The sequence below is a fragment of the Halyomorpha halys genome, unplaced genomic scaffold (genome assembly GCF_000696795.3).
Source record: "Halyomorpha halys isolate HHAL.00 unplaced genomic scaffold, Hhal_1.1 Scaffold685.1, whole genome shotgun sequence".
NCBI classification, from domain to species: domain Eukaryota; kingdom Metazoa; phylum Arthropoda; class Insecta; order Hemiptera; family Pentatomidae; genus Halyomorpha; species Halyomorpha halys.
Window position 1 is genome coordinate 354,633 of NW_027109568.1, and position 14,737 is coordinate 369,369.

The 14,737-nt window shown below is 30.2% G+C and overlaps 1 protein-coding gene across 1 annotated transcript in view; it reads left to right on the plus strand.

Moving 5' to 3' along the window:
* Positions 1–13,381, plus strand: part of LOC106685365 (putative leucine-rich repeat-containing protein DDB_G0290503) — a 25,466-nt gene extending 12,085 nt beyond the window's left edge. Inside the window, exons 2-7 of the mRNA XM_014427991.2 lie at positions 4,550–4,746; positions 7,089–7,210; positions 7,607–10,510; positions 10,594–10,861; positions 12,620–12,808; positions 13,227–13,381. Coding sequence (XP_014283477.1) covers positions 4,550–4,746; positions 7,089–7,210; positions 7,607–10,510; positions 10,594–10,861; positions 12,620–12,808 — 3,680 coding nt within the window. The 3' untranslated portion in view covers positions 13,227–13,381. The remainder of the gene's footprint in view (positions 1–4,549; positions 4,747–7,088; positions 7,211–7,606; positions 10,511–10,593; positions 10,862–12,619; positions 12,809–13,226) is intronic.
* The last annotated feature ends 1,356 nt before the right edge of the window (positions 13,382–14,737 follow it).

Below are 14,737 nucleotides of genomic sequence, written 5' to 3' on the forward strand. Positions count from 1 at the left end.
TATATATATATTAAATTATAACTAATGATTTTATAAATTTTACTGAATCCTTTACCGGTAAAATTAACTCTCAAGCTTTTTAATTTTTGCCGACCACTGTCATAGGATAATCTTCGATAGATTCCCAACAAAGCCTCAAATCTTTCAAATAATAGTTATTACCTAACCAGTCAATGTTTTTCCAGTTCAGGAAGGAAGATCACAAAATGGAGCTTATATAGATTAGAGATAGACTATTTCAAATAGAAATAGACTACTTCCATAGCCAACTATTTAATTAAAATTAATAAAAGATAGATGTTACATCACTTTAGTAAAGTGATATGAAATTAAGTGTTACCTTTCCACAACATAATAACAAAAGACTGGAATGGCAGCAACTCGTCCAAGTTGGATGGCGCTACTTCCCTCCATTGAAATCCGTCAATTCTTAAACTTAAACAGAGCTAAGACAGTTCTTTCATATATATTCCGTTCTACCACTCGAAGTTTATCATTCACATCCTGTATATAATTATCTTTTTGTTATTATTACAACCCAGAGATCAACTGCAAAGGTTGCCCTTGTATACTCCAACTAGTGTACTGATTCCTCAGGTTATCACCCTACTCCAGACTAAGTGAGAAGTTCCAAAATTGTTACATTATTAGATGGACCGCTATGAAATAAAAATGACCCCTTCCATTCAGATTTGCAGTAGTGTCTTTTTTGTTCACTGGTTTGTTCAGTAAGTTTTATTATAAACCACGTTTTTTTTTTTTTTCGATGCACTAATATTGTAATACTGGTTGAAGATATATATATTTTTAAAATACTCAAAACAACGAATTTCTACCATATTTAACTAGAATTTGATTACTTCCTTATGAACTTGTTGAACATTAATAGAAATTTGCACATAAATAAAAGATTTTTTTTTTACTAACCCTTATCATAACGGTTGCCAAAGTAATAGATTGATGTGTTAATTGTTATGAGATTATTTGATTGAAAAAATAATAAATAACAATTTTCTTAATTTTAAATCTACTTCTGCTTTAACCTTACTTCTGAATATGTTTTCGCTGTAATTTTGGTATACTCATAAATTTTAATTGTATTGAAAAAAAAAACCTACTTAGAGATTTTTAATAATAACCGAAGGTTCAATGCCATTCGAATTTGTGTTTTATCAGTTACCTAGATAGTCTTAATTTGGTCTTGTAAAATTTTAGTCAAAAAAACTAATAATCAATTCCATCAACCTGCGAAATATTGAACAATTTAAAGGAAGGCTTAAGCCTGAGATTGCACCTGAACGTTGTCCATGAGCATGTCGCCAAACTCGTTTTGCACGTGTGAAAGGGCCTTATCATTCCGATGGGACCCCTTTCCAGTCAACTCACCAGATAAAAAATTATAATCCGCTTTTAAATCCCTTTCACGATATAGTCTCTCAGGCTGGGTGAGAATTACCAAATTTCTATACCTTTAAAACTCACCGAAATCATAATCCTATATGTTGAGTTTTTTTTTTTTTACATAATTTTTATCGTGGGTTAGATTGCATTTTAACTGCAGGGGATAGCTACGCCCCTAGAACTAAAGAAAAAATATTAATTTAATAAAATAAAATAAATTTATTTTTTCAATTTAATACTTGTAATAACTAATAAGGCACTGCTATAATTGCATGAATTTGTCTTAACATTTTGGTTTCATTCGCCTTTTCCGTATTGAAATGGCACAACCTGAACGACCGTAGTTAGCCCCCCCCCCCCCCCCCAGGTTTGATTCTGGGTACGCCCTTGTGATTTTCTATTATGTTATCAATTCCAAAAATTTATTACTAAATATGTCACTATTTAAAAATACAAAATGATCAATTGATATATCGAAAATTATAATTATTTTATAGATTATGTCTGAAATCACAAGTCAAACACAATGCTCTCAGAAATTGTATGAAAGGTCACTTGGCCCTTTCACTGGCGGATCAATCTCCAATTTTTACGACTAGGAAACTTAGTATTTTAGTGGATTTTTTTTCGCGTTATTTTTGATGTTTTATTTTGTTGAAAATCCGCAATATAATTTTGAAAACGAGCATGATCATTAAGTTCATCCATAGGATCCAGGTGGAGGTTTGTGAAGTCCCTCCCCTCTTGATGATAAAAATAAAAAAAAAAAAAAAAAAAAAATGAAAATTGCTTTCTATAGTATCTTGTACGTGCTTTTATTATAATGCCCTTGATTAACAAAAATTTTAAATGAGTCTAACTATAATTATGTAGATAGCTATCTATGGATTTATTTATAAGTTGAGGCGTTTAGTCATAAAACATGGTAACTCCAGTTTTTATGAATTGAAGTTTTTGGCATCACCGGCTTTTTTAAAGAATGATTTCATAAATTGTTGAAAGAATCTTTAAGAAATTTGTTTCCTTAAGGGAATGATAGTATCATTGGTAAATCATGTTCGAACCTAAAACGCAACTATCAAACATTCTAAGATAGGAAAAGTTTTAATTTTTTCAGTCACGATTTTTTATGTCTAAACGCCTCATTTATGGATTACTCTCTTTGTAATGAGAAAGAAAATTCAATCCAAGTCCAAATTACTTGCTTATAACTATATTATAAAATAAATTATGTCAATAACAATAAATGGCCGTTTTTACAAAAACACAATTGGAATGATTTATTTTGAAATATGGTGCGGGTTGGGCAGTGGGAAAATCCTTGCTCCCTTTGAATAGACCCTTGAACTGGGGTCTCCCTGCCCATTGTAAAAGGGGGATTCCTCTTGCGTACCAGAAATAGAATTGCATAATAGTCCTATTACGAAATGTAGCTATTGTGTCTTCAATATTCAACCTAACAATTTTTCCATGGGATGAAGTATAATTTCTGTTCAAGTCATAACTTCGCTCATACTATATATAATATAATAATAATATCATTAATCGTCTGCTTACTGGTATATTCTCAAATAAAGTTTTATTACTGTATTAAAAAAAGAGAAACACCGCGAAATCAGATAATCCAAATGCTTGTGGGATAATATTGTGTAATTCTAAAATTCTCAGCCAATCTTTCTAAATTTAATTGTATTGAAATAGGTATATCCTTCAACTACTTAATTATTAAAGGTTATGGTTCAATACAATGAATTTTCCCATAAAATATATACTTATTGAACAGTTCGTTTTAGAAATAATTTTAAATTTCTTACCTTATTTTTTCTTTTAACAATGCATTATTTCGATTCTTCCATTCTTTTATATAAGATATCGTGATTTTTAAAAAATCTAATCCTGTCAAAAAAAACTATCTTTCAGGTTTTTAAGACCAAACCAGAAATATCATATTTTTATTTTTATTTCATTGAAGTCCCACTAATAATTTTCGACCTACTCATTCAGAATGCAAAGGATGATAACCTACAGTATAACAACTCCTTTCTTTCCTAGTTGGAGTATATAAGGGTGACCTTTAGATGTTTTATGTGTTAAAGCAACAACTGAAAAGATGGCAGCGATAATACAATGGATTAATTTCTAAATGGCAGACCAAAAATAATATATATCGGGGCATCAAATTAGCTCTCACCTTAAAGATTTAGCTCTGTTGATAAGAGAAGTAGCCCAGTCCAACATATTATAGTTTCCATTTCAGCCTATACTGCTATTATAGTGAAAATAAAATTTGATCTAACTTAGAAGAAAGTAAAAATAAGTGTATGCATTCATATTAAAGAAATTGGTAATAAATGGTAAAAAAAAAAATTAACTGTGGAGATTACAAGGTTGGTAAGTTGATAATCTGACATTTCAGTGTCACAATGGTGACAGATTCCATCACTTAAAACATGATGGTGCAAAGTACTGCCACAACAAGAAATGTTAATCCATCATACAGTTTACACCATGGTAGATGCTGTGACTGGCCCACTGTTGCAACTGTCAGAGTAGAAATAGGACTTTGCAACCAAAGCGAAAGGTGTCCTATTTTGCATACATGCTTAGCCTATTTATTTTAGCATATTAGGGTTCAAACAAGTTTATAACAAACTTTTTCATTTTTTTTTTGTCACTGATGGTTCAGTAGAGACAATGCATAATCTTGAAATGCATCTGTATATAACCAACCATCCATTATCTGTACTCAATGTTTATACAACTAACTCTCTATAACTCTGATAGAAAAGGCATTCCTTATTACTATAAACTGAAATTTCTAAGGGAGGAAATATTCAGTTGTTTCTGCATATCCCTTACGTTTTCTCAAAAATGGTTCCGTGATTTAGGAGGAGAGGTCCTCTTAAATATGAACTTTTATTTTTCGTATCACTTACATGGGTCATACAAGTTTTAAATATAATGAATCAAAAACATTTTTTTTTCTATATCAAGCTCCTTCTACTTTTGATAATTAATATGATGAATTATGATAAATTATTCTTTAAACTATTATTTTCTATTGCTTAAAAATTATTATTATGACATTTTCTAAGCTGGTCTGTCTTCTCTACAATAACATTTATGGTATGTCTGTCTTCATTTTCAGCATGCGCACCTCCTCCTGGTAAATATGATCCGAAGTTTGAAAAGAAAGTGATTGGAGTTACAATTGATAAGAGTAAAAGGTTCAATGAGAAGAAGGCGGGCATGGGAGGGGGATCAATCAATGGATCCACTGAGAGCTTAGACTCTGCATGCTCCAGGTGTACTTCCCACTCTCACAACCAAGTTGTCTTCAGAACCGTAAGTACTTCACATTATTATTTGATTTAATTATGATAAGTTAGACCTTATTTTCTAATTTTAGAATAGTTAGACAAAACCACAAATATAAGTTTAACTTGCCATCAATCCTACTTTCAGTGTGTAAGATGAAATTAAATTTATATATATAGTTTTTTTTACTATTGAATGATGTTTCATATTACTAATCAATATAATGGCAGGGCTGTTTTGTTTCATCATATTTATTTATGTATTAACCAAGTTTTGACTGATTAAACTACCTTCTGGTACATTGTTCATTATTATTAATATTTTTCATTCTTTTATAATATTATGTATAAATAAACTTCAGAGCTTTATAAAGTTGACATTATTAAGATCATTATGCCTGGCTCTTTTATTTCCTCCAAAATTCTCCTTTCTTAACAGGACCATTAATATGCCACAAGACTTTCTATTCCAATACCTAATTTTTATAGATAATTTTTATCAGCCTTTGTCATGATTCATTCTTGTGTGGCATAGGAAGCCAAAACAGGAAAGATTGGCTGTTGACAGCAATGTTAATTTCATCTGTAAAGCACAAGAACCAATCGATTAATTCAGATTAAAAATAGTTGTCTGTAACTATGATTCTGTTACTTATTTTTCTAGTCCTAAAATAAAAAACAGACATCCTTAGTCCTCTTGCTGAATCTTATTAATGAGAAACTCACTTGAGCACTCGCTTTGTATCCTACTCACATTCCTAAGCCATGCATTGTGATTTTAACCTCTTGAATTAGCTTCTAAGGTGTACCTAAATCTTCCTATGCATCTTAGAGTGATTAACACTGTATTATGGATTCCTGAAGTCAACAAAAAAGGTTGTCATGTTGTATTCGATTCTCTTTCTCATGAGATTCCTCAGAGTAAAGATTTGGTCCATTATGGATTTCCCCCTTCTATATCCAGTCAGATATTTTTTGGCATAGGTTAAATAAATGGGATAGAGGCGGTTGAAGAGGGTTCTGGGAATAATTTCATGTTTGATCAGTAGGTAATTTTTGTAATCTACATCATCCTCCTTGTAAGTCAGATAAATGCTTCCTTTTTTGTTTTGTTTTTTTCATCATGAGGACAACTTAAATCTGTATAATAGTTTATGAAAGGTCTTATACATATCCTCACCTTCATACTTAAAGAGCTCTATTTTTACTTTTATTTGGATTCCATGGATTACCTCCAAAACCTCTTCAAAATTCAGAGAGTTCATTTACATCTTCCTATATCTGTTTCATCTCAGTATATCCTCTTTGCCCTCTTACTGTATAAAGTGGTTCACCATACCCTTGAAATTACACATCCATCTTTGGAGGATTTCATGTTTCTTCGTTAGCAGACCTCTTTCTTCATCCTTGCTCTCCTCTCCAATAGAATTTGATTTGAAATTAATTTCCTATGAAATAGAATAGTATTTTTTTCTTTTTTACTCCATAATTCTTCAATTATTGTGGTTTCTTTTTCTAGTTCTCCTTTCTTCTATGAGTTTTCTTCTTCTTTAGCCACGAAATTGTATACTTCTGATGCTAGTCCGGCTTAATTTTTTACACATGTTGCTGCTTGTCATTCTAAATCAATCCACTCTTCTCTGGTATTTTTAACTTAGTTATCTAATCCTCCTTCCATAGCCTTCTTCATGGCTTCTCTCAGAGTCCTCTATTCTTCTTATCAGTCAAGATTGTTGTCCAGTTCTCTCATTATACTATTCGACAGGAGTTTGAATTGGTTTTCATATCTTTAACAAATTTCTGGATATTTTAGTTTTTTTATATTGATTTCTTTCCTAGACTTCTTCTGTATGATATGGATATTGGAGATTCTAGCTCGTACTCTGGAGATAACTAAGTAGTGATCTGTATCCATGATGATTCAGCAAAATGTTCTGGTACTGAAGCGATTAGATTTATGCGAAGGTTCTGCAATCCAGGGATCTCCAAATAATTGTCTTCGTATATCATATTTCTAGGGAATAAAGTACTCCATATGACTCAATTCCTTGGAGTTACAAAGTTTATATCACCATTTTTCTATTCCTATTGCTTTATTCTTGGAGGATCTATTTACCAATTGTTAGACAATATATTTATTCTTGACAACTTTTACATTAAAGTTCCTTAGCAATATTTTGACATCACTTTAAGGACACTAAGGATTTCTTTCTCCAATGCATCATAAATGCCTCTCTTTCTTCTTTAGTATATTCTTTTGTATGTTTTTAAATGGGCCAATTAGGAATTTTAATTTATAAATACCTATAAGGAAAATAAATCTTAATGGTAAATCTCTATTATAATTAACTGTGCATAATTTGTTTTCAGCCACAAATGCCAAAAAAGAGGGTTTTCGCAACTCCAAGATCAGCTGTTGAAACTTCTCAAAACCGAAGAACAGGTACTACTACAGGATTAAAAACGAAAAAGAAATTAAATGACATTTTCATGTAAGTTTGGTATCTATTACAATCTATTTACGAACATAAGATGCTATTACCATAATTATTTTTTTGTTGAATATTTGGAAAAATTCTTGAAAGCAATTAGATTAAAATAGTAAATTTTTCTGTTTTCTCAAAAGTGGAAATAGATTGTATTTTCCTTGGTATAAGCATTATGATTATAATTTAAGTATTATTTTCCTCTCTTATTTATTTATTTTTTCAATTATAGGACACTAGGATTTTAGTTTTGCTAACATATAATGTTACAAACTATATTGCATTACTATATTATAACACCTTACTAAAGTAAACATTTTGTCAAGTTTTTTGCTTATCTCTGATACACTACAGAAATAATATATAAGAAACAAGTACTTTATTGTTTGTTTATTTTTTCAGGCAAGAAAAAGAAAACTTACTTGAGCAGACACCTGATAAAGAACAAGCTTATTGTATCTTTGGAAAGGATCAGGAAATTTCCTCTCTTTTGAATGAAATATCTGAATTAAAGAAGTCTATGTTAAAAATGGAAAATTCCAGTGACATTTTATTGAACAATCTTAGATCCGAATTCGAGACAAGTTTCAACAGGCTAAGTGCAGAATTGGAACAAAGCAAAAATGAACTTGAGAAAGAAAGAGAAGGACATAAAAAGAGTTTAGATGACTTCAAAAGTCATGTTAGTATTTTAGAAGAAAATATAAAAAACTGTAATGCTATTAACAGCAATTTGGAAGAACAGTTAGCTGAAAAACAAATTTCACTCGAAGAAATGTCAAACAAACACATTCAAATAGAAAAGGAGCTCAAAGAAGCTAAAGAAACAATTGAGAAATTGCTTGCCAATCATGCATCTGAAATTAAAGCTTTGAAACAAAGATGTTCAGAAGAAATTGAAGAAATAACAACAGCTGCAGAATTAAATTTAGATTTAGTTACACAAAGGATGGAGAATAAAATAAAAGAATTCCAAAGGGAAGTAGAAAACAATCAAGTAGATGAGACAGTCGATTTTGTTGAGAAAATAAATGAAATTGGTGATGTTATTAAGGAGAAGGTTAAACTTTTTGATTCTCAAATATTAGATATACTTAATAAATTAAAAATTATTGAAGAGGACCTTCAGAAAAAATCGATTGAAATCATAGATTCGTTGAAATTAAGTAATGAAGTACATGAAGATAAACTGAAAGAATATGTCAAAGTGTGTGAATCACTAGAGACACAAAAAGTAACAAATTTAGAACAAAAAATATTAATTGTGGAACTTCAAGACAAAGTTGATATGCTTGAAAATGAAATTGGTAAATTAAAAAAGCAGTGTAATAAATATGAAGTTATTCAAAACGAAGCTTCTAAAACTATTCATGTACTTAGCCAAAGGCTTTTTGAAAGCGAAAGTGAAGTTGAGAAACAAAATGAAATACGCAATGAAATGAAATTACGTATCAATGCTTTAGAAGAGCAAATCAGGAATCTAATTTATGAAAATAATCAACTTAATAATAATTTATCAGATCTTCGTGGAGCTATTGTTGCTGAGGTCAAAGAAGTTGAAAAAATTTTACTAGGAAAAGTTGATAACTATAAAAAGAAAGCTGCTGAAGAGACCCACAAATACAGACTTCTTCTAGAAGAGAGGCAAAACCAGATTGATTCTCTTATGAAAGAGTTGGAATTTTACAAAAATAAAGCAGTTGAGACTTCGGAATGCATAATGTTATGTCAAAGCAGACTTACCAGCTATAAGGAGGAAATTAAAGAACTTTCTCTGAAATTCAATGACCTTGATGATGAGTATAATGAAAAAATGAGTGCTCAAAAAAATTTGTATAGTATATTAAACAAAGATTACAAGAAACTACAGGAAGAATTTCAATATGAAAAAGATAGGCAACAAAATGAAATTGAAAGTTTGTACTTAAAAAATTCAGATTTAGAAAAACAAATGAAGGAAAAAATTGAAGAAGTTAAAGATCTTCAAACTTCTCTTGAGGAAACCAAATTAAAATTAAGGAAAACTGAAAAGGAACTTGAAGAAACCTATGATGTAGTTCATGAAAAGGAACAGGTTATAGAAGATCTAGCTTCAAAGCTGGATCATTACACTGACTGTGCCCAAAAAACAACTCAACAAATTAATTCCCTTAAAAAAATCAATGAGGACTTAGAAGGAGATTTGAAAAGAATGGAAGAGATTATAAATGAAAAGGATTTGAACATTGAATCACTGTCTGTTGAATTGTCAGAAAGTAAAAGTTATGTTCAAACTGTTACAGAACACTTTGTTACACTAATGAATGAACTAGGAGAAAAAGATGATAAGTGTGAATCATTGACTAATGAATTAGAAATGAAGAATGTCAATATGATCCAAGTGTCAGAGGAATATGAAAAGATGAAGAAACTATACGAAAGTGAAACTAACAGGGCAACTGAACTCGAAAAGGACCTTCGAGATACTCAAAGAGATAATGAGAAATATGTTGATGAGCTTATATCAGAGCTAGTTCTGGAAAAAGAAAGATGCACAGAACTTTCTCAAACTGTTGATGAAGTGAAACGTAAGAATGCTGTTCTGGATAAGGCAATTGAAGATCTCGAAAACAAATTAAAAGAAACTGAAAATATCGAAGTTCTTAAGAAGAAAATGAGGATTCTTGAGGGAAACATTGAAGAATTGAAAATGGAAAATGTAGACTTCAGTAATGAAATTGAAGCTCTTTACAGAGAAATCGAAGACAGCGAAAAGGAAGTTGAAGAGCTTAAGACTGAAAAAAAGAAAATGTCTAATACCTTAAATGAACTTAAAGGTGAAAAAAGAGACCTCATGGAAATGATAAAACAGCAACAGGAGGAGATGGAATTGCTAACAAATGAAATAAGTAGACAACAAGAGCAAATAGATGAATTGAAACAAATGAAGAATGACAGAATTGATGAGTTAAGAGCTGAATTTCAAACAGAAGTAGAAAATGAAGTTTTGATGCTGCAACAAACATTAGAAGAAAAGCAGAAAATTGTTAATCAATTGCAAGCTAAGGAACAAGACTTAGTGTATAAGTTAAAGGCAGCTGAAGCAGACTTAATAGCTGCAGAAACCGAAAAGAAAAATTCTGAAGATAAGTTGAAAGATATTTCAGAAAAAAATGCTGAATTGAATAACAAACTATGTGCAATGGAAAAAAGAAAAAATGAATATAAATTATATGCAATTGATTTAGAGCAAGATATTAAAACTCTAAAAGATCAGTTGTCTGTATTACAGGACGACAAGGAAAAACTTAAAGAACAATATCATGAGTAAGTTTGATTCTTATACATTTTTATGATAGTGGTTAAATAAATTATTACTTATCATGAAATACAAATAATTATAATTACAGGGAATCGATGAAAACAGCTTCTGTCGAAGCAACTGTAGCTGATTTAGAATGCAGAAATCGAGAATTAGAAAGTATCATTGGACCATTTAAGGACCAATTAATGAAATATGAGAGTGAAAGGGCAGATCTTCTTAAGAAATCAGCTACTACTGAGAAGGAACTACGTGCCCTTGAATTGGCCCATGCGAAGGCTCTTGGCCATCACAATCATAAACAGAAAATCAAGCATGTAGTCCATCTTACAGAACAAATAGCAGAACTGAAAACGGTAATCTTACCATTACTATTATGTACTTCAAATCTATTTTCATAGCATTCCTAAATAGACACTAGACAATTAAGTTTACCTACTCAAAATCTGCTATTACATATCTCATCAAATTTAGAAGAATTTCAGTTTATGCAGGGGTGGGTCCAGGGTGTGAGACTGATTCCCTGGGTCCTTCTACATCATAGAAAGATTAAATAAGTGGCTGGTAAATTATTAAAAAATTTATAATTTAAATCTCCCATCCTATTGAGGGTATTCTACACCTTCCAAACCTTCTGGTAGTCCCCTACCCTAAGAGGTCCCTTGCAATATCATTCCACCCAGGATCTCCCAACGTTTTGTTCTCTACTGAATTTGTTTATAATACAAATATTAATTTGACCCATCATGAAACATCCTCAGTTATTTCCAAAAATAGGGTATTGTCCTATTTTTTTGGCTGCTAGAATTGTAGACCCTAATCATAAAATTAACAGCATTTTATCTGCTTTTAACCCTCCCTCCCTCCCCCCCTCTCTTCTCTCTCTCTCTCGAAATTAATTAAGGACTTTATTAATAACATTAAAGTAAGATTGATTTAACTTGTTAAAGGTCTTAAGAATAGACAATATGCCTGAAAAATTGACCATTTAAATTGGAGGAACTGAAGTTATAGGGATGTATTTATTTATCTGGACAAATATAAACTATAAAAAACACAAAACTTGAAAAGAGAGTGGAATGATCTGAAAAGTCATTTATTTGAAATCTATTTCTTTATAACTTAAGCAGAGTTTATAAATTAATTTATACTGATTAAATGAAGCTCTGAACCATATCTAATGGAATATTTTCCCATTACACTTGTTCATTAATTTGCATAAAACTAATAGGCTAAGCTAATTTATTATTAGATATTACATCAGCCGGTCTTGAAAACTTTTATTCTCCCTTCCCAATTCATCTTGAATGTATTGAAGCAAAACTAAATATTCCACTACAAATGAACCTCCCATCTAAAACATTTCATCCTTCAGAAAAATCTAGCATTATTCAGTGATTGCCTTCCTGCAAAGCTTTTGAATTACGATCTAATTAAATCAAATATCCTAAAATATCTTCTTCGGAAAGTTGTTCTATTCTTGTACTCTACTCCACATATTTTCCTGACCTGTAGAAGTTATCTATAATCAAAATGGTGACCAACCCAAAAAGCCACCAGAATACCTATCATCCTACTATCCAGTTTCTCGTTTATCCATCATGGAAAAAATCGTAAACAAACTCATTCTGAATGACTTTTACACTATCTTAGATCCTGATCAAATAATCCCAGGTCACCAGTCCCATGTCATAGTGAACATTGTTTCGTCTTCATTAGAGTTTAGAATGATATTGCTACTATGCGGGAGTTTTCCTTGGTGTAGAGTAGGCTTTTGATAGAGCCCGGCACCAGGGACTGCTTTACAAATTCTTATCTCTTACATACTTACTCATTATCCATTCCTATCTCACTGATAGATTATTCAACGTAAACCACAACAGTTCCTGTTCATTCCTCTTCTCTCAGTCTGTGTTCCTCAAGGTAGTATCATATGCTTATTGTCAAGCTTTCATATTGTAGAAATGGCACCTTGTATTTTTGTACTTGTTTATATAATGATAGATATATTATACTGGTATTAAAATTGATTTATTAATTGTAAATAATGATTAATTCTTTTTAACTTTTTTTGAAGTTACTATTTACCTATTATCTATTTTTTAATTTTTTAGGAACTCGACAAATTGCGCTCTGAGAATACAATGCTGAGGGCAACAGTTCTTGAAGCTCAGAAAGAAGCAAGTTTAAGGAATAAGCGAAGAGACAAAGAAAATGAAACAAGTCCCTTGAAAGTTTCCAAAACCAAAATTGTAGGTCGTGCTTCTAGTCCTGCTCTCAAGGAAAGGACAAATGCACATTAGGTAACTTAAATAAATTATTTCTTAATTTTTAAAAAGTACAATGATTTTTTATTTTAGTGGCTGTGTTGGTAGAGTGTTGAAGCAGCACCTTAGTATTGTTTTGTAAGAAGTGAAACCTAAGTTATATATTAGCCATAGCTAGTAAGTTATAAAAGGGAGAACATTTTCACCAACTGGCCATCTTGAAAACATTAATATTATGATTTGACTCGCCCATATCTGTTACTGAGAGCTCATATTTTCATGTAGATTTTGAATGTCAATTTACACTTAACTACAAGGGTTTAATTCACAAAATACAGTTAACAACCAAATAAATAAGCTAGGTCCTTATTACAGCTATTCTTTTTATGAGAAAATAATTTTACATTAAATTTTAGTTTATTACAATTAATTAATTATATTGTTTGTTTCACAGGTATTTTAGGTGTCTTTTATGAAGTGCTTCTGTTGTATATTCCATAAAATGAAGCACCAATGTATATTTGTAAATTATTTAACACTAGCGTGGAAGGACAATGTCGTCATAGTTTTATATTTCATAATAGCTTCAATAAATTGTCTGAAAGTTAACGTACCAATTTCTTTGTAAGTTTTATTTTCACCAGTATTATATCGGATAGAGAATCTTATAATATTTTCAGATTTTTTTACAAAATATATCTATACAAATGTATTTATGTAAGTATAAGTATTTATTTATTAAGCTCATATATGATTATGTAAGTGACTTTTATTTTGTTACTGTTGATATTTTAATCTTGACATGGAAAATTGTGATAATGAATTTTAGAAGTTTCTACCATAATTTATCTTTTTTATACCTTGCATACTTTTTTTTTCTTTATTCTACCTGTATAGAAATTACAATTTTATTCAATTTGTTACCATGAAAAAATTACAGTATGTTACATCGTTTATATAAATATTATTAAGATTTAATTATTTGAATGGGAAACATCAATCTTTTATTTTTATTTTTATTTTTTAGAGACTATTGTAGACATTACCTGATCAATTATTACATTTAGTTCTAATAATTACTTAGTTTTTTCTCTTAAAGTACTTATTACAATTTTTGTAATTTTATTTGGGTTTGTTGTTACAGTGATGTAAGTCTCCTGCATTAGTAGGAGAAATCAGGGCATGTCAAATTCTGTATTAAAAAATAAATAGCATTATTATATTTTGGCTTTATTTTACCAATTTTCCCTGGATTAATTAATTTGGCTGTTGATTAAAATATTTATTTTGATTTTCTTTTATTCTGAATTATCCCTTATGCTAAGTTCTGCTTGCTTAGAAAGGTTACTTTTAAAAGCTAGTCATTAATGGCTGAGATCTTGTCTTTCTTGAAATTTCACCTTCTCATTGTCTCCAATAATTTGTTCTTTTACTTACGTATATATGGAATATATTGTAAGGTAGGTAAAATATTACGATCATGTAATATTTTAAATTTAAGTCTTCATTGGAAATATACGTTTTGTGATTGATCCACTGAGTTCAAATAACTAAGTCTCACAAAATGGTCTGTGTGTGTGAAAAGTCTAACTCAAAAACAAAAAGTCATATATGAAACTGAAATTGCATATTTAGGGTGATTATATGCCTAGGATGTGACAGAAACTTTTTGGATAAAATAGATCAATCGGAAGTCCCAAACAATTTTGATTAAGTATGTTCTGTGTATAAAAGAACATTCAAATAATTTTTAATATCTTTTATGTCTTAGTTCCTCATTGAAAGTCTAACAGGGCTTAAATGACGAATGTTAAAAACAGTTTTTTCTAAAGTACCTTTTATTTTTTTTATTTGAAATAATTAATCATTTCACATTTTTATTAGTAGTTAAAAACAGATAAATATAAACAATAAAACAATTTGATAATTAACTAAAGGAGATAAAAGAAAAATATTGTTTCCAGG